The following is a 21040-nucleotide window of genomic DNA, read 5'->3' on the forward strand; positions in this document are numbered from 1 at the left end:
GCCCCCCTCCCTCGTCTGTGAGTGACCTGCCGGGCCTCCCTCAGATCTTTGGTTGCAGGAGGAGGGGGGGGGGCAAACTATTCCAGTTATGGTGAAGAAGAAGCCCACCCTCACCCCTGCACCCTTACTCACTCTCTACAGACTTTATACACACTTAGAGAGGCAGGATGTCGATGTTTCCCAATCTGTAATAGTTCCTGGATTACTAAACTCTGTGTTTGGATAACAGGGACGCCGTGGTCGTTGTGGACCGCTACGCTGGCCGGGAGTCGGACGAGTTCCAGCCTCAGAAACGGACCAAACTGTACGGCATCACCACAGCCTTCTCCCAGTGTCCTTCAGGTAAATCTGTCAGCACTGAGAGCGAGACGAAACCTCAAACTTCACTTCAAATGTGTGCTCTAGAAGTTTCTGAATCATTAACAATAATTTTAGCTTTATAGAAGAATAAGACCAGGCTGATGAGAGGGAAACACCTCAGCAGAAACCAAACAAGTCCAACAATCAGAGTTAGGTAACGGACATTATCAGCTACAGACCGGTGACTGATCCTGACAGTTCTTTAGTTCCTCCAGACTCAAACCCTTTTAGGATCTAACGCCTGAGCTGGACTGGCTGCATGTTTGCTGCACGATGGCAGACACTGCTATGAATGCATTCACAGGCCCAGTTAGAGGACCAGGGTGTCATATTTAGCCTCGAAGCATTTAGCAGAACAAACATTATCAAAATGAAACATAAAATTTAAAAGCAGGCCTTCTAAGCTGGTGTTTAATCCCCTAGAACAGGGGTTTCAAAGGAAAACTCAACTTTATTTATTTGTATAGCATCTTTCATACATAAGACATGTAGCCCAAAGTGCTTTACAAAGGAATAGACAGACATCAGTGATCAATAAATGATCAATAAAAACCAGAGAGCACGAGACAGTAAGAAATAGTAAACAGCCATTAAAATGCAACCACACATTAAAAAAAGAAAAAACATTTTTAAAAAAGTATTAATAATAATAATAATAATAATAATAATAATAATAATAATAATTACTGCATGTTAAATTCCAAATTAAAAAGGTGTGTCTTCAGTTTTCTTTAAAAACATCAGTGGAGCTGGATAGTCAACTATGCGGTCGATAGAAGATCATTTATTCAGCAGACCCCCACCCATGGGCGTAGCACAGAGGAAAAAGGGTCCTGATTACCCGGGCCCACAGCAGGGAGGGGCCCTTGAGAAGCATGCAAGAAAAAGTGTGTTTTATTCAGTTTTTCTTAGTAATTAGTGTCATTATTGAATCGAAAGTTACTAAATTAATCGGTCAGCAGACTAAAATTGTAATTGTAAATAAAATGCTGGAGGCCCTGCTTCTCCCCTAAAAATGTCTAAATGATGTAGTCCAGCGCAACAAAACTATGAAAGTACACTTAATTTAAACATAGTAACAAATTACTCATAAATGAGGAAAATATTGTGCAAAACTAAATTAAAATGCAAATATTAAAACATTTGCTGCTTGGCTAGCCCGTAAGGGGGACCTGTGTAATATTCTTTCTTATTTTTGTTAGTCTCAGTCAAGTTTTAGTCGTCACAGATCTATTTTTGTTAGTCTAGTTTTAGTCATCACAGATCTATTTTTGTTAGTCTCAGTCTAGTTTTAGTCGTCACAGATCTATTTTTGTTAGTCTAGTTTTAGTCGTCACAGATCTATTTTTGTTAGTCTAGTTTTAGTCGTCACAGATCTATTTCTGTTAGTCTAGTTTTAGTCATCACAGATCTATTTTTGTTAGTCTAGTTTTAGTCGTCACAGATCTATTTTTGTTAGTCTAGTTTTAGTCATCACAGATCTATTTTTGTTAGTCTAGTTTTAGTCATTGCAGATCTATTTTTGTTAGTCTAGTTTTAGTCATCACAGATCTATTTTTGTTAGTCTAGTTTTAGTCATCACAGATCTATTTTTGTTAGTCTAGTTTTAGTTATCGCAGATCTATTTTTGTTAGTCTAGTTTTAGTCATCACAGATCTATTTCTGTTAGTCTCAGTCTAGTTTTAGTCATCACAGATCTATTTCTGTTAGTCTAGTTTTAGTCATCGCAGATCTATTTTTGTTAGTCTAGTTTTAGTCGTCGCAGATCTATTTTTGTTAGTCTAGTTTTAGTCGTCACAGATCTATTTTTGTTAGTCTAGTTTTAGTCGTCACAGATCTATTTTTGTTAGTCTAGTTTTAGTCGTCACAGATCTATTTTTGTTAGTCTAGTTTTAGTCGTCACAGATCTATTTTTGTTAGTCTAGTTTTAGTCGTCACAGATCTATTTTTGTTAGTCTAGTTTTAGTCGTCACAGATCTATTTTTGTTAGTCTAGTTTTAGTCGTCACAGATCTATTTTTGTTAGTCTAGTTTTAGTCATCACAGATCTATTTTTGTTAGTCTAGTTTTAGTCATTGCAGATCTATTTTTGTTAGTCTAGTTTTAGTCATCACAGATCTATTTCTGTTAGTCTAGTTTTAGTCGTCACAGATCTATTTTTGTTAGTCTAGTTTTAGTCATCACAGATCTATTTTTGTTAGTCTAGTTTTAGTTATCGCAGATCTATTTTTGTTAGTCTAGTTTTAGTCATCACAGATCTATTTCTGTTAGTCTCAGTCTAGTTTTAGTCATCACAGATCTATTTCTGTTAGTCTAGTTTTAGTCATCGCAGATCTATTTTTGTTAGTCTAGTTTTAGTCGTCGCAGATCTATTTTTGTTAGTCTAGTTTTAGTCGTCACAGATCTATTTTTGTTAGTCTAGTTTTAGTCGTCACAGATCTATTTTTGTTAGTCTAGTTTTAGTCGTCACAGATCTATTTTTGTTAGTCTAGTTTTAGTCGTCACAGATCTATTTTTGTTAGTCTAGTTTTAGTCGTCACAGATCTATTTTTGTTAGTCTAGTTTTAGTCGTCTCAGATCTATTTTTGTTGGTCTAGTTTTAGTCGTCACAGATCTAATTTTGTTAGTCTAGTTTTCTGTCGTCACAGATCTATTTTTGTTGGTCTAGTTTTAGTCGTCACAGATCTATTTTTGTTAGTCTAGTTTTAGTCGTCACAGATCTATTTTTGTTAGTCTAGTTTTAGTCGTCACAGATCTATTTTTGTTAGTCTAGTTTTAGTCGTCACAGATCTATTTTTGTTGGTCTAGTTTTAGTCGTCACAGATCTATTTTTGTTGGTCTAGTTTTAGTCGTCACAGATCTATTTTTGTTAGTCTAGTTTTAGTCGTCACAGATCTATTTTTGTTAGTCTAGTTTTAGTCGTCACAGATCTATTTTTGTTAGTCTAGTTTTAGTCGTCACAGATCTATTTTTGTTGGTCTAGTTTTAGTCGTCACAGATCTATTTTTGTTGGTCTAGTTTTAGTCGTCACAGATCTATTTTTGTTAGTCTAGTTTTAGTCGTCACAGATCTATTTTTGTTAGTCTAGTTTTAGTCATCACAGATCTATTTTTGTTGGTCTAGTTTTAGTCGTCACAGATCTATTTTTGTTAGTCTAGTTTTAGTCGTCACAGATCTATTTTTGTTAGTCTAGTTTTAGTCATCACAGATCTATTTTTGTTAGTCTAGTTTTAGTCATCACAGATCTATTTTTGTTAGTCTAGTTTTAGTCGTCACAGATCTATTTTTGTTAGTCTAGTTTTAGTCATCACAGATCTATTTTTGTTAGTCTAGTTTTAGTCGTCACAGATCTATTTTTGTTAGTCTAGTTTTAGTCGTCACAGATCTATTTTTGTTAGTCTCATGTCATGAAAAAAAGGCTGTGAACACTGAGTTGCATCAACACCACAGTTGCACACATGCAGCAGCGCGCTGATGGTCAGACTGTCCAGCAGCCACTGTCAGGCCCTGCACCAGAAGCCTGCTCTGTGTTTTCTTACAGCTGTCATCATTTATTCAGCTGAAATATCAGGAGATGTGGAACATTCTCCTAAATGACCATGGTGTGTTCAAATGCACAGAAACACTCTGTTTTCATGGATATCTGTGTGGTTTTTCGTGGAATACACCGAGTCTTTAGTGAGAAAACAGAGTTTTCCGCCTGAATCACCTCTGTGCCTCATACATCACTGATGGTCAGCTCTAATCTTTGAAAGAGCTCAACCCTCACATATTCGGGGGCTACGGTTGAGTCAGGCTTATTAAACTTCTCCTTCATTCTTCAGCAGCAGACACGGATGCTCTCTGACCTTTTTACACTCTTAAAAAAAGCATGAGAGGAAACTGCGAAGATCAACAACATCAGGTTCACTCCTCGACCTAAAACATGTCTGCAGCCAGCATCCATCATGAGTGAACTCATGCTCCCGCTCTGCTCCGCCGTCCTCCCCTCTCGATAAGACAGGGAATGTGGAGCCAAGGGAGACGGGGGCCTCCTCCATCTGGAGTTAGCTCTGTTTACCTTCAGTATGTTACATCCGTTAAACAAACAGCAGAGAGAGAGAGCGTCTCCTGCTGCTTCAGTGGCTCCTGATTTATGACGCTGTCCTGGAATGTCCCGGATTACTCACGGCGTGCATGTTTTCTTCATCCCTACAGGACAAAACTACTGTGCTGTCAACAACGGCGGCTGCACTCACCTCTGTTTAGCGACCCCTAATGGCCGCTCCTGCAAATGTCCAGACAACGCGGTGGGTGTGGGCTGCGTGGAGAGAGACGGCGGGTACTAAAAGACGGCAGCTGCTCTCTGAGATTTATCACTGTTTGGATGTTTGAGAGCTGATCAGCATCATTAAAGTATTCACCATTTTACCACGGCGGCTGTTTTCTCCAGTGTGACGCTCAGGAAGGAAGACTGAATGTTTTTACGTTGTGTCAGTGAAGGAAATGCTAAAAGCTGACTTTGTTTGAAGCAGAATGCTAACAGTAGAGATGATAGCGGTGTGAGAAAGAAGGGGACGTTTGGACTCTTCCCTCGGTCAGCTGTCATCAATGAAAAGGCTGAAATTATTCAGTCATGCCTGAAATCTTCATTCCCAGAAGCCTCCTCTGCAGACCACTACTGTGAGACGGCGCTTCTCTCAGAATGGAAATACACTAAAACTTTCAGAATAAAATCAACTGAAACTTACGGTTAGTGTTAAGCCGGGTGTACGCTGTGATTTCAATCTGACCGTACGACCGTCGTAGCAGAATATCATCTCACACTGAGCGACTGTGACAGAAACCAGCGGAGTTTCCTTTTTAAAAAGTCTCACACACTCAGGGTGAAGCGTCTCCATTCATTCTCTCTCCCTCTCCTGTTACCTCTCTCTATCCCACACACAAACATCATCACCTCAGGTCCTCAGGAATATTTCCTGCTCGTTTATTTCCTTTATCATAGTCACGGTAATTTAGGAGGTTTTCTGACTACAAATGAAAACAATCCTCCAAAGTTGTTCGTTCTGCTCGCGTTTCTGCTCTCACTGAGAAGTGTCTGGAGTCGTACGACCAAAATATCAAACATGCCAGAACTCCTCCCGACCAGCCGGGAGCAGGTCGTAAGGTCGTACGACGGGCTGTGGTCGGCCGTCGTAGCCCCTGTACACAGCACGAGAAATGACGCCCGATCCAACTGAGAGTCACGCGATTCCAAATTCACGCCTGAATCGCAGGAAAATCGCACCGTGTAGACCCGGCTTTAGGGTGGGGTTAGGGTTCATTACGTTAAAAGTCAGAAATCTGAGAACAGAATTATTAAATGTTTAATAACGCCGACTACATCCACTTCTTACAGGAAATAAAAGCTTATCCTCCATCAAAACACTGTAACACAGCTAATGTAGCTATGTAGCTAATGTATCTAAATGTAGAGTTAACAAAGCTACATTAGCTACATGGGTAAAGTGGATGTAATTGAAATAGCTACAGTTACAACAAATAAAGCTACATTAGCTACATTAGACTATCTAAAGCTGTTAGCCTTAGCTACAGCTAATGAGGGAAAACAGAGCCACCGCTCACATAACCACAAAGGCTATGAAGCTACATAGCTATATCCAAAGCTAACAAAGCTACATTAGCTATAAAACTAGCATTGCTAAAATATGTAGCTAAGGCAAAAGCGAACAATGCTACATTAGATACATCAGATTATGCTACATTTGCTAGAGCTTCACTTGTTTTAGAAGGTTTTGCTAACAGTGCCTCGCTTTGCTGACAGTAATATTCATATTTATAGTAAGGTTAACTACATAGCTAGCAAAGCTATAGTAGCTTAAGCTACAGCTAACAAAGCTAAAACAACTATGTATGTTACGTAGCTTCTTAGCTAAATCTAAAGCTAACAAAGATATGTTAGCTACATGAGTTATTTAGATATACAGCTAATGTGGCTAAAGCTGAAACTAATGAAGCTATGTTAGCTACATGGCTAATGTAGCTACATAGCTAATGCAGCTAAAGCAAATGAAGCCAGGTTAGACCTGTTTAAGAAGCAGTTATGTGAACGGTGGCTCACTTTAGCTCCGTTAGCTACTGCTTAAGCTAATGCAGCAACAGTCACATCTATGTTAGTATACTCTGTAGCTAATGAAGCTACGTCAGCTTCAGCTGTAGCTAACGAAGCTTGCGTGAACGTAAATCTGAGCTTTATTCTGTTTATTCATGGAGAGCTGCTCCGTCTGAAAGTCTGGTTAGCTCATGAATGTGTCTGCCAAACTTTGTTTATGAATAAAGTTGGATTGAGAAGAAAACTTCTGAAATGTTGTAGGGGTAAATAACGTCCCTTCTGTTCTGACAGAAGCGACATTTCATTGTTCTGGTCTGCAAGAGGGGGTGTCTGAGATGTGTGGTCTGCAGCCAGACCCTCTCTCATGTTTACGCTCAGGCTGCGTTCACGCTGCACTTCAAACGGACCTGAATCTGCTGTTTTTGCTCACATGTGACTCATATCTGACAGTGTGAACAGCAGAGGTCACGTTGAGTCTGACCTTTTAGATCAGAGTCAGACCACTTTGGTATGTGGTTCTAAACCAGATTTAGGTCTGATCACGGCTGACTGCTGTGTGAACGTAGCCTACGAACGCTGCAGTCTGGCGTTAAATCCTCATCAGAGCTTCCCTCCCTGAACGTGGCGCCGAAGAGAAACGGCTGCTTTGTGAATTTGGCGAATAGGTGCTGAAAACGCCACTGAAACCCCCGAGGTGAACTTACTGTGCCTTTTATTGCTGAGTTATGCTTATCTACATTTATAAAGTCACAGAACTGTAAATATAAACACTATATTTGTCTCCTTTTCCTGAGTGCACATAAACTGAGAATAAAGCTCAAGGGATTCATAATTTAATGTGAAAATCATCAATGCATGACATCATTTCCTGTCTGGATCAGCTGTTTCTTGTTGTCATGAGCTGGTGGGATGAGTTTACAGCAAAAGAAGAAACTTTTTTAAACTTGTTGTTCTGCTGTGTCTGTGCTTTTATTTTCATTACAACAGCGACACCCTGTGGTCAGCAGAGGTCATTACAAATACAACATCTGCAGGAGGAGCCACCAAGACTTCACGTCATTTAGAAACCCCCTAAAAAAAGCAGGAGTATGTGAAAACCTGAAGATTGGCTCCCTGTAAAAGATGAAACATTTGATATAAAATATGACAGAATAAAACCAGAGCAAAGGTAAGCAGACATTTAAATAACAATGAAAAGCCAGGGTTTTATTTCTACATCATTTATATACAGAGGATATTTTTATATTATTGAAGCAGTTATTGATATACATTAATCTGATTAATAATCACATGAAAAGTGATGAAGAAAAGGAGAAATTTGTGAAGTAAAAGGTGACAAATAGAATTAAATAAAACAAAAAATAAACTCTAGAGCACTGATCATCAACTGGTGGCCCGGGGGCCATATCAGGCCCCCCAAAGCTTCCTGTCCGGCCCCCGAAAGATCATTAAATTCAAAAAAGGAGGAAAAGAAGACTTTAAGAGTATCTTTGGCTTTAAATGTCTGCAGCTGTTAAATCCAACCAGCCAAAAATTAACATTGAAATAGTTCTAGAGTGACTCAACATTTGATCCGTTTTTACAGAGATTTACCCTCATTATTATTCGATATTTTAAAGAGTTAAGGTTGGTAGAAGTGCTGCAAAAATGACCAGATAAAGTGGTGAAAAGAGGTTAAAATGTGGCCAAAAAAAGGTAAAGGGAAAAAAAATGCACAAAAGGTATCACAAATTGGTTACAAATGACAAAAGAAGAGCAAGAAAGTAATGAAAAGGTGTTAAAAATTGCAAAAATAGAAGAAAAGTGGCAAAAATTGATAAAAGTGGAACAGAGGGGATCAAACATGCAGATAAAGTGGTTTAAACTTTCAAAAGTTGGGTTAAAGAGGCAAAAAGTATCAACGAGTTAAACGTGGGAAAAACTGGTTTTAAAGTTGCAAAAATTGTTTTTTTCATACAGATTTTATAACAAAAGACACAAATTTTATTGAATTGTTTGTTGCCTCTGTCCAGTAATGATCCCTCTGAAGTATCAGTGAGAATTTGATGTTTTTTTTTCAATATTTAGCTTTAAAATGTCTAAAAAAATTCATGAAGAGCCATATTTGTGTCTCTAATTAATATCCCCATTTAAATGCATTTGCACTCTGTGTATCAGGTTATATTCACTCAGATTTTATTGATTATCTCACTGATAGTGAAAAGGTCTTTAAATCTGTTAAGATTGACTCCTCAGGCTGTAAAGTGTTAGAGATGTCCCAGATCTCTCAATGTGAGCGAGCAAAGGTTCCAGAGACGATGCTGAGAGCAGACTGTAATCCAGAGTGGGTTAACGTAAAGCATGACGGAGGATTAACGGAGATTAAGAGGTTACATAAAGTCTCTTATAGCTGGATGTTTGGTTCAAATGTTTGATGTCAGATTTATAAAAGGAAAATATCTGAACATTCAACATTTCAACAGTCAGATAAAAGCCTCCTGAACCCTGCTGCTGCTGGGATTTCTTCATTTATTACACTTTACATCAAAGAATGGATGCACAACATTAGATAAGAACATCTGTGCCAGTATTAACAGTAGCCCACCTCTCTGGTGCCCTGGAGTTTGACACCGTCACCAAAGCGGCCTCATGGTGGCAGCGATGGTAGATAAAAATGAAGCTCCCCCCAGGGACCTGCTGAGTAGACACAGTGAGATAGTGTCATCTAGAGTGTCCTGTAAGACAGAGGTCCTCAACCTTTATGGCCCATGACCCCCAAAATAAGGGTACCAGAGACCAGGGACCCCCAAAATAAGGGTACCAGAGACCAGGGAGCCCCGAAATAAGGGTACCAGAGACCAGGGACCCCCAAAATAAGGGTACCAGAGACCAGGGAGCCCCGAAATAAGGGTACCAGAGACCAGGGACCCCCAAAATAAGGGTACCAGAGACCAGGGAGCCCCGAAATAAGGGTACCAGAGACAAGGGACCCCCGAAATAAGGGTACCAGAGACCAGGGACCCCCAAAATAAGGGTACCAGAGACCAGGGACCCCCGAAATAAGGGTACCAGAGACCAGGGAGCCCCGAAATAAGGGTACCAGAGACCAGGGACCCCCAAAATAAGGGTACCAGAGACCAGGGAGCCCCGAAATAAGGGTACCAGAGACAAGGGACCCCCGAAATAAGGGTACCAGAGACCAGGGACCCCCGAAATAAGGGTACCAGAGACCAGGGACCCCCGAAATAAGGGTACCAGAGACCAGGGACCCCCAAAATAAGGGTACCAGAGACCAGGGAGCCCCGAAATAAGGGTACCAGAGACCAGGGACCCCCGAAATAAGGGTACCAGAGACCAGGGACCCCCAAAATAAGGGTACCAGAGACCAGGGACCCCAAAATAAGGGTACCAGAGACCAGGGACCCCCAAAAATAAGAGTACCAGAGACCAGGGACCCCCAAAATAAGGGTACCAGAGACCAGGGACCCCCAAAAATAAGAGTACCAGAAACCAGGGACCCCCAAAATAAGGGTACCAGAGACCAGGGACCCCAAAATAAGGGTACCAGAGACCAGGGACCCCCACCAATAAGGGTACCAGAGACCAGGGAGCCCCGAAATAAGGGTACCAGAGACCAGGGAGCCCCGAAATAAGGGTACCAGAGACCAGGGACCCCCGAAATAAGGGTACCAGAGACCAGGGACCCCAAAATAAGGGTACCAGAGACCAGGGACCCCCAAAAATAAGAGTACCAGAGACCAGGGACCCCCAAAATAAGGGTACCAGAGACCAGGGACCCCCAAAATAAGGGTACCAGAGACCAGGGACCCCCGAAATAAAGGTGCCAGAGACCAGGGACCCCCAAAATAAGGGTACCAGAGACCAGGGACCCCAAAATAAGGGTACCAGAGACCAGGGACCCCCAAAAATAAGAGTACCAGAGACCAGGGACCCCCAAAATAAGGGTACCAGAGACCAGGGACCCCCGAAATAAAGGTACCAGAGACCAGGGACCCCCAAAATAAAGGTACCAGAGACCAGGGAGCCCCGAAATAAGGGTACCAGAGACCAGGGACCCCCAAAATAAGGGTACCAGAGACCAGGGACCCTAAAATAAGGGTACCAGAGACCAGGGACCCCCACCAATAAGGGTACCAGAGACCAGGGAGCCCCGAAATAAGGGTACCAGAGACCAGGGAGCCCCGAAATAAGGGTACCAGAGACCAGGGACCCCCGAAATAAGGGTACCAGAGACCAGGGACCCCCAAAATAAGGGTACCAGAGACCAGGGAGCCCCGAAATAAGGGTACCAGAGACCAGGGACCCCCGAAATAAGGGTACCAGAGACCAGGGACCCCAAAATAAGGGTACCAGAGACCAGGGACCCCCAAAAATAAGAGTACCAGAGACCAGGGACCCCCAAAATAAGGGTACCAGAGACCAGGGACCCCCAAAATAAAGGTAGCAGAGACCAGGGACCCCCAAAATAAAGGTACCAGAGACCAGGGACCCCCACCAATAAGGGTACCAGAGACCAGGGACCCCCGAAATAAGGGTACCAGAGACCAGGGAGCCCCGAAATAAGGGTACCAGAGACCAGGGACCCCCAAAAATAAGAGTACCAGAGACCAGGGACCCCCAAAATAAGGGTACCAGAGACCAGGGACCCCCAAAATAAGGGTACCAGAGACCAGGGACCCCCAAAAATAAGAGTACCAGAGACCAGGGACCCCCAAAATAAGGGTACCAGAGACCAGGGACCCCAAAATAAGGGTACCAGAGACCAGGGACCCCCTGAAATAAGAGTACCAGAGACCAGGGACCCCCAAAATAAGGGTACCAGAGACCAGGGACCCCCAAAATAAGGGTACCAGAGACCAGGGACCCCCAAAATAAAGGTACCAGAGACCAGGGACCCCCGAAATAAAGGTACCAGAGACCAGGGACCCCCAAAATAAGGGTACCAGAGACCAGGGACCCCCAAAATAAAGGTACCAGAGACCAGGGACCCCCAAAATAAGGGTACCAGAGACCAGGGACCCCCAAAATAAGGGTACCAGAGACCAGGGAGCCCCGAAATAAGGGTACCAGAGACCAGGGACCCCCGAAATAAGGGTACCAGAGACCAGGGACCCCCGAAATAAAGGTACCAGAGACCAGGGACCCCCAAAATAAAGGTACCAGAGACCAGGGACCTCCACTGGACCTGAGGGTGGTTGAACAGCCAGGAACGTTCTAGAATAGTCCTGTGGAGACAAGGCCGTCCATAAGGGGGATAAAGGGGGAGGTTTCTGGGACCCAGACAAACTGGGGGCCCATGGAGGTCAGAATAACCATGGTCCATTGTGAAGTTAAGCTGTGAAAACCATATTTTATATTTGACCTAAATAATAACCACTCTTGTCAAAGAAACAAAGATCTCTATCTATTCTTTTATGTAGTAAATAGCCTTCTTAAAATGACAATAACTTTGTAAAAACATATTTAAAATGGGTGAAAAATTGCTTAAATTAGTGAATAATGGTAAAAAATGGTGGAAAAGGTGTTGAAATTGTATTTTTCAAGAATATAAATGGGTTAAAAGTGGCAAATTAGATAACTGTGGCAAAAAAATAACCAAATATGGATTAAATTGACAAAAACAGGCACAAAAAGTGGTAAAAAGGGATTAAGAAGTGGCTGAAATGGCTTTAAAGTGCAAAAAATTGGGGGAAATTCGGTGTACTGGGATGAAAATTGATATAAACTGGCAAAAATGTGATAATTGTGGTTAAAATGGACAAAAAGGGGTGTAAAAAGTGGTTAATAGTGGCAATAATGAGGCAACAATAGGCAGAAAGTGGCAAGAATGGATTTAGAAGTGACAAAAACAGGCAGAAAAAGTGGTGGAAAGGGTTAAAATAGACACAAATGGTGTCATAAATGTGCTAAAATAAAATTGGTGTTAAAAAGTGATGAAGAAGGGTTAAAATTTGGTAAATTTGGTATAAAGTGGCAACAGTGCAATTTAAATAACATTCTAAGTGGGTTTTTTTTAAGGCATCTGGAGACCCCCTCACAGTGTCTTGCGACCCCAAATGGGGTCCTGACCCCAACGTTGAGAACCCCTGCTACTAGAGATATGCTGCAACAAAAACATCTCTTGTTTGGTTTCTCCACCACACTACCATCAGAAGCCAACATTTCTTTACCTAATTATAAAGGTGTGGCTTTAAATAAACAGTCTGTTTGGAGGTTTGTCTTCTTTCATCCCCAAAGGTGTGAAAATAACGCCCTCAATCTGAGTCAGCGTTTAAGTTCACACTGAGAAGATATGACACATGTTAAAGCAGCTGTGTTCATACTGAAGCTATAAGATCCCTGTTCTGGTTTCACTCTTTATTTCTGTTTATAATAAATGCAGAATTTACCTGAATGATAATGTTGAATTTCTCAGAGCACACCTGTCCTACTGCCTCTCACCTGTCCTGCTGCCTCTCACCTGTCCTCCTGCCTCTCACCTGTCCTCCTGCCTCTCACCTGCCCTACTGCCTCTCACCTGTCCTCCTGCCTCTCACCTGTCCTCCTGCCTCTCACCTGTCCTCCTGCCTCTCACCTGCCCTCCTGCCTCTCACCTGTCCTCCTGCCTCTCACCTGTCCTCCTGCCTCTCACCTGCCCTACTGCCTCTCACCTGTCCTCCTGCCTCTCACCTGTCCTCCTGCCTCTCACCTGTCCTACTGCCTCTCACCTGCCCTACTGCCTCTCACCTGTCCTCCTGCCTCTCACCTGTCCTACCGCCTCTCACCTGTCCTCCTGCCTCTCACCTGTCCTACTGCCTCTCACCTGTCCTACTGCCTCTCACCTGTCCTCCTGCCTCTCACCTGTCCTACTGCCTCTCACCTGTCCTCCTGCCTCTCACCTGTCCTCCTGCCTCTAACCTGTCCTCCTGCCTCTCACCTGTCCTACTGCCTCTCACCTGTCCTACTGCCTCTCACCTGTCCTACTGCCTCTCACCTGTCCTCCTGCCTCTAACCTGTCCTACTGCCTCTCACCTGTCCTACTGCCTGTCACCTGTCCTCCTGCCTCTCACCTGTCCTACTGCCTCTCACCTGTCCTCCTTCCTCTCACCTGTCCTCCTGCCTCTCACCTGTCCTGCTGCCTCTCACCTGTACTGCCTCTCACCTGTCCTACTGCCTCTCACCTGTCCTACTGCCTCTCACCTGTCCTCCTGCCTCTCACCTGTCCTACTGCCTCTCACCTGTCCTACTGCCTCTCACCTGTCCTCCTGCCTCTAACCTGTCCTACTGCCTCTCACCTGTCCTACTGCCTGTCACCTGTCCTCCTGCCTCTCACCTGTCCTACTGCCTCTCACCTGTCCTCCTACCTCTCACCTGTCCTCCTGCCTCTCACCTGTCCTACTGCCTCTCACCTGTCCTCCTGCCTCTCACCTGTCCTACTGCCTCTCACCTGTCCTCCTGCCTCTCACCTGTCCTCCTGCCTGTCACCTGTCCTCCTGCCTGTCACCTGTCCTACTGCCTCTCACCTGTCCTCCTGCCTGTCACCTGTCCTCCTGCCTGTCACCTGTCCTCCTGCCTCTCACCTGTCCTACTGCCTGTCACCTGTCCTACTGCCTCTCACCTGTCCTACTGCCTGTCACCTGTCCTCCTGCCTGTCACCTGTCCTCCTGCCTGTCACCTGTCCTCCTGCCTGTCACCTGTCCTACTGCCTGTCACCTGTCCTACTGCCTCTCACCTGTCCTCCTGCCTCTCACCTGTCCTCCTGCCTGTCACCTGTCCTCCTGCCTCTCACCTGTCCTCCTGCCTGTCACCTGTCCTCCTGCCTCTCACCTGTCCTCCTGCCTGTCACCTGTCCTCCTGCCTCTCACCTGTCCTACTGCCTCTCACCTGTCCTCCTGCCTCTAACCTGTCCTACTGCCTCTCACCTGTCCTACTGCCTGTCACCTGTCCTCCTGCCTCTCACCTGTCCTACTGCCTCTCACCTGTCCTCCTACCTCTCACCTGTCCTCCTGCCTCTCACCTGTCCTACTGCCTCTCACCTGTCCTACTGCCTCTCACCTGTCCTCCTGCCTCTCACCTGTCCTACTGCCTCTCACCTGTCCTCCTGCCTCTCACCTGTCCTCCTGCCTGTCACCTGTCCTCCTGCCTGTCACCTGTCCTACTGCCTCTCACCTGTCCTCCTGCCTGTCACCTGTCCTCCTGCCTGTCACCTGTCCTCCTGCCTCTCACCTGTCCTACTGCCTGTCACCTGTCCTACTGCCTCTCACCTGTCCTACTGCCTGTCACCTGTCCTCCTGCCTGTCACCTGTCCTCCTGCCTGTCACCTGTCCTCCTGCCTGTCACCTGTCCTACTGCCTGTCACCTGTCCTACTGCCTCTCACCTGTCCTCCTGCCTCTCACCTGTCCTCCTGCCTGTCACCTGTCCTCCTGCCTCTCACCTGTCCTCCTGCCTGTCACCTGTCCTCCTGCCTCTCACCTGTCCTCCTGCCTGTCACCTGTCCTCCTGCCTCTCACCTGTCCTACTGCCTCTCACCTGTCCTCCTGCCTCTCACCTGTACTCCTGCCTGTCACCTGTCCTCCTGCCTCTCACCTGTCCTCCTGCCTCTCACCTGTCCTCCTGCCTCTCACCTGTCCTCCTGCCTGTCACCTGTCCTCCTGCCTCTCACCTGTCCTCCTGCCTCTCACCTGTCCTCCTGCCTCTCACCTGTCCTCCTGCCTCTCACCTGTCCTCCTGCCTGTCACCTGTCTTTTATTTTGTTGCCTGTTGACAAAAATGAACTGGATGACGTCATGAAGGCCTCCCCCGCAGTCTGAAGAAAGCTCAGAAGGGAGACACCTGCTGACGTCAGTGGTGCATTCAGAGTCATGTTTTGAAAGCTGGGAATTTGAATAATTTGCCACATAAACTGCAGCCTGCAGGAATGTTGACACTCATGTAAAGGTTATCTTTAACTTCCTTGTAGTGGTTGATATGCAGATTAAAACGGTTCCTCCTTTGTTTGATCAACACTTCTTAAATGGAGAAGAACAAACGAATGAAGCTTTGTATCATTTAAAGAACCGACTGTGACCGATTCTCCCTCAGTGTACAGACATTAATTCATGCTTATATCACCTGTAGAACTGGATTACTGTTTTTCAGGCTTCAACGTCTCTAAAACTCCACCGTGTGAATGCTGACAAAGACCAGAAAGAGAGCACACATTTTAAAGTCTCTGCATCGGCTAACTGTTCGTTATAGAGCAGATTTTAAGATTCTTCAACTGTTTTCAAAGCTCTTGAAGGTCTTGTCTCTTTTTATTGATGTGATTTGCTTTTATGGGCCCAGTAGAGTCCCCAGGTCTGCAGGAAGTGCTCTGTTAATACTAGTTAATAGAGTCTGGATCACATGAGAGTGATTACTGACTGTGTTTGGATTATTTTTACACTCTCTAGTCTCGTTTTAAAAGTCACCTTATTCAACCGTATTCACAGGTTTTAGAAATCCCTCAAACGCAGCACCATTCCTGAACTCGTTGGTCTTCTTCTTTGGTGTGTTTTTTGGTAGTGACAGAAATAGTCTAGGTAGGATAGCGCCATCTGTTGCAGCCTTCATGTCATTGGCCGTCAGCACTATGAGATTTGTCTACCCTCAACAGAGTCTGTCAGGATTAATTTACTTTAATTTTTTAAGAGTGTAAATTGATTAAGACTTTTCACACGCAGAAATAAATTACTCTGTCGATTCTGTTTTAAATTCACAAATATGTTTTTTTTTCCATATTGAAGAAAGGCGACCAAATGCATAGGATAGTTTGGAATGCATGATTTAAAGGCGTAGTTCAGCCAAACGTCTGACGGTCAAATAAGCAGAAACGGATTTTTTTTTAAATAAAGTATTTGATATCTGGGCCTCTGATTTATCAGAAAAGCCATTTTTTTTACTCAAAGAAAGACGACGGAACTCCGCATTCACTAAGCGGAGTAACCTGTCAGTCCGCGCTGCGGGTATAATAACACATACCAACCTCTGCTGGAGGAAGGCTAGCGTTAGCAGCAGTTAATTCATGAGAAACGAAGGTATGTATGAAAACGATCATTTCTCTCTCGGCTGGAGGTTAAATATCACTGCATAGAAGATTAAAACCAGCCTGGTAGTGTGTTTGATTCGATAAAGACCATTAATGCTCAGTTCATTTCTCTCCCCACAGTTTTGACAGCTGCCTCTCAGTCTTACGATGCGATGCAACATCCAGCATAACAGCTAACGTCATTATGGTCGGAAAATGATCGAAAGATCCAGAACATGAAATATTTAGTTTTGGAAATATGCAGGACTTAAAATAATGTAGCGGCTGTGTGATTAAAACGGCATTAGCACGTAAATTCTGGGTAAATTATCGAGCTTTTAGCTGCCTCCGCTGTGAAGGCAGCGACAATTTCATACAGCTTAAGCAGGACTTTCAAAATAAAAGACATCTGTTCAAAACATGTATTTAATTTAATGTGCAAATGAGTACAGTTAACAATTAGAGCAGAAAACCTTTTATTTCTATGTTTTATTGTTACGTCGTATTGATTAAATAATGCGTGTGATAGTACCGAGTTCTAATAAATGTTAATACATTACAGATATGTTACACAGAAATAGAAAATTGATTTGACATTTATTAGTGTGTTGAATCAAGTAGGAAAGCTGTTTTATTAGATTTGTCTGTTCATCAAATGAAAATCCTCCACAGAGTAATTTCAATAAATCAGACTAATCAGTCGATGTTGATATTATTTTGGATAGCTTTGTGTAATTCAGTTAGTCGTATAGCTTTTTTTTTTCAACAAAAAAACTTTTTTTTTATTCTTTTGGAAAATAAAAGTTATGTAAAACTGGATTTACACAGGTCCTTAGGGCAGTGGTTTTCAAACTTTTTTCACCCAAGGCACACCTAAGGTTAAGCTGAGATCTCAATATTTAACTATTAAATATTTAAATCAACACAAAAAAGGCTTTTGAAGTAATTTTACAGACAAGGTGGCCTATAAGGGGGATAAAGGGGAGAGCTTTCTGGGGCCCAGCCACCTGGGGATCATGGAGATGGCATCAATGGGTTAAAAGTGATGAAAAAGTATGGCAACAATGGGTTAAAAGTGATGAAAAAGTATGGAAACAATGGGTTAAAAGTGATGAAAAAGTATGGAAACAATGGGTTAAAAGTGATGAAAAAGTATGGAAACAATGGGTTAAAAGTGATGAAAAAGTATGGAAACAATGGGTTAAAAGTGATGAAAAAGTATGGAAACAATGGGTTAAAAGTGATGAAAAAGTATGGAAACAATGGGTTAAAAGTGATGAAAAAGTATGGCAACAATGGGTTAAAGGTGATGAAAAAGTATGGCAACAATGGGTTAAAAGTGATGAAAAAGCATGGAAACAATGGGCAACAATGGGTTAAAAGTGATGAAAAAGTATGGCAACAATGGGTTAAAAGTGATGAAAAAGTATGGAAACAATGGGTTAAAAGTGATGAAAAAGCATGGCAACAATGGGTTAAAAGTGATGAAAAAGCATGGCAACAATGGGTTAAAAGTGATGAAAAAGTATGGAAACAATGGGCAACAATGGGTTAAAAGTGATGAAAAAGTATGGCAACAATGGGTTAAAAGTGATGAAAAAGTATGGAAACAATGGGTTAAAAGTGATGAAAAAGTATGGAAACAATGGGTTAAAAGTGATGAAAAAGTATGGAAACAATGGGTTAAAAGTGATGAAAAAGTATGGAAACAATGGGTTAAAAGTGATGAAAAAGTATGGCAACAATGGGTTAAAGGTGATGAAAAAGTATGGCAACAATGGGTTAAAAGTGATGAAAAAGCATGGAAACAATGGGCAACAATGGGTTAAAAGTGATGAAAAAGTATGGAAACAATGGGTTAAAAGTGATGAAAAAGTATGGCAACAATGGGTTAAAAGTGATGAAAAAGTATGGAAACAATGGGTTAAAAGTGATGAAAAAGCATGGCAACAATGGGTTAAAAGTGATGAAAAAGCATGGAAACAATGGGTTAAAAGTGATGAAAAAGTATGGCAACAATGGGTTAAAAGTGATGAAAAAGTATGGAAACAATGGGTTAAAAGTGATGAAAAAGTATGGCAACAATGGGTTAAAAGTGATGAAAAAGCATGGCAACAATGGGTTAAAAGTGATGAAAAAGGGCAAATTGGGCAAAAATGTGGAAAAACAATAGCAAAATTGGGGGAAAAGTGGCAAAAAGGTAACAAAATGGGTTAAATGTGGCAAAAAGTTCCAAAAAAGTGGTAAAAATTGTCCAAAAGTAGTAATAAGAAGTGGCAAAAATACAAAAAAAAACTGCAAAATTATATAAGTTGTCTAAAGAAGTGTCAGAAATTGGTAGAAAAAAAATTGGTTAACTTGGTTAAAAATAGCATGAATAAATAATTTCAACACCAATTTTAACCCAGCAATAGCTCGTCATGCTTTTCAGCTCTTGATGAGGGGTGAGAGATAATGAAGTGCCCATTTAAGCTACTATTTGCCATTAAATACCATTTGTTTCCTATTTTTTGCCCCTCTTGACTGCTTTTTGCCCATTTTAGTCACTTTTCTCTCATTTTTTTGCCATTTTTGCTCCCCTTTAACTTAATGTCATTGCTACTTCAAGCTGTTTTTGCCACTTTTCGCCACTTAGATTGTAAAGGCATTTTTCAACAGTTTGGCTCTTGGTTGAGCAGGGATGAGTGTCACTGTTTTACCTGTATCCCAAAGCTGAAATACGCATCACTACAGCTTGTACGGCTTTTATTTTGAAGAGGAAACCGGAAGAGAGTTCCTCCTAGCTGCGCTTAGCATGACGTAGTTTGTGTCCGTCCACCTAGCTAGCTAGCTGAGTGTTGCTGAAGCCTGGCTGTTGTGGTAAAGCTCGTCCTCGTTTGGATGAAGTTTCGGGTTAAAGTGCGTCATAAATGATTGTTAGCATCTCAGAGTTAGCCGGTAACCGCGAAACTAGCACACAGAGCTAACGGTGCTCCTTTGACCGTTGACACTTTGTGTTTTTCTGCAGAAACAGAGTCAGAAAGTGGCCGAGCGGCGCGGTGTGTCATGAGCCTGATATGAATTACTCAGGAGAGGAGCCGAGGCTTCGTTTGGGGCACTTTCAGCCGGCAGGAGGACCAGGACGGAGAGGAGCGGGCTACCACTCATGACTTCCTCGTCAGCCTGACTGCTGCTGTTGTTCTTGGAGGTGTGGACGACATGGCCAGCCATCAGCAGGCAGAGCTGTCATATGCCTGGGAGAAGTACATGGACTGTAGGCTGCAGGGAGCCGATCTGCAGGTGAGGCTGCTGTGGTGGAGATTCATGGGACTTCCCAGGAGATGTAAAGATCCTGGAGAGAGCTCAGTATTCTCTAGTGAATAATGTCTGTGGCCCCATTGTTCAGGTGCTGTCGGTGACACTTGATGGCATTTTCCAGGACTTTTAGAGATCCTAGGAGGAGCTCAGAGATCCCCAGATAAAGGATAACATGCCTGTATTTATTACCACACTGGTAGTGATGCTCTCTGGTATTTTCCAGGACTTTTAGAGATCCTTGGAGGAGCTCAGAGATTCCCAGATAAAGGATAACATGCCTGTATTTATTACCACACTGGTAGCGATGCTCTCTGGTATTTTCCAGGACTTTCATAGATCCCATAGAGGCTTAAATATTCCACTGTAACTAGTGTGTCTGTATCTGGGTGATGATGGTGAAGCTTTCTGGTATTTGCAGGACAGATGTAGATGATTGAAAGTGCTTAAATAAATGAATAGTAAAGGAATAACTAAAGTTAATGGTATTCAGCCTTTCCCCACTGAGAAACCACACTAAAAACTAGGGCTGAACAATTTGCAAAAATAATCTAATATCGATTTTTTCCCCAATATTATGATTGCAGTTGAATATGCATGTTATTTTTAGGTTTCTCATCTTATGTGCTCATTTAACAAAAACAATAATTCATTCTATAATGTAACCTGCACTATATGGGACTAAAAAATGAAGATAAACAATAAAAAAATACCAAAAACTTATTGTAATATTTGCTCTAATTGCAAATTTGATTTGATCAGCTGCCATATTGAATTAGATTTTTACATTATTCTCATTTTGATTAAGAAAGAAATATACATAAACAAGAAAAGGACTTCTGTAGAACTTCTAAAAAAGACTCTTGAGTGTTTGCATGATGTGTAGAATATAAAATCTGCTGCTGCAGCAAAACAAACTGCATTAAACTGTTTTTGTTTTTTGTTTTTTTAATTTTAGGTTAAAGAAAATCTGTGATGTGAAAATTGCAGCAGGCCCTACTGTGATTTAATCTCATTTTGCGATTAATTGCCCCGCTCTACCAAAAACAGTATTTTTGTACAAGCCACAATCCAAAACATCCATTTATTCCCCTAAAACAATTGGCATATCATAAGATGAACAATAGTGTGTAGTTTATTAAGGTTTGTGAAGCATGGTGCACTGTTTACTATGAAGCTGATATCCTTATTGATACTCCTTATTGATCTGGGTCCCTATCAGTATTAATATGTTTGTTTCATTCAATGGAAAAAGGAGATTTTTGTGTTAT

At 42.6% G+C, this 21040-nt stretch overlaps 1 protein-coding gene and 1 long non-coding RNA gene across 3 annotated transcripts in view; both read left to right on the forward strand.

Annotated features, from left to right (window-relative positions):
* nid1a (nidogen 1a) overlaps positions 1-7398 on the forward strand; it is a 47941-nt gene extending 40543 nt beyond the window's left edge. Inside the window, exons 19-20 of the mRNA XM_041789192.1 lie at positions 230-342; positions 4557-7398. Of these exons, the coding sequence (XP_041645126.1) occupies positions 230-342; positions 4557-4687 (244 nt within the window). The 3' untranslated portion in view covers positions 4688-7398. The remainder of the gene's footprint in view (positions 1-229; positions 343-4556) is intronic.
* A 9022-nt stretch (positions 7399-16420) lies between these two features.
* Positions 16421-21040, forward strand: part of LOC121511587 — a 40812-nt gene continuing 36192 nt past the window's right edge. The window contains exons 1-2 of one of the 2 annotated variants that reach the window (XR_005992057.1): positions 16421-16485; positions 19483-19754. This is a non-coding gene — a long non-coding RNA (uncharacterized LOC121511587). Of the gene's footprint in view, positions 16486-19292; positions 19374-19482; positions 19755-21040 lie in introns of those variants that run through there. The other variant, XR_005992058.1, reaches the window with a different exon arrangement.

The sequence above is a fragment of the Cheilinus undulatus genome, linkage group 6, assembly GCF_018320785.1.
Source record: "Cheilinus undulatus linkage group 6, ASM1832078v1, whole genome shotgun sequence".
Classification (NCBI taxonomy): domain Eukaryota; kingdom Metazoa; phylum Chordata; class Actinopteri; order Labriformes; family Labridae; genus Cheilinus; species Cheilinus undulatus.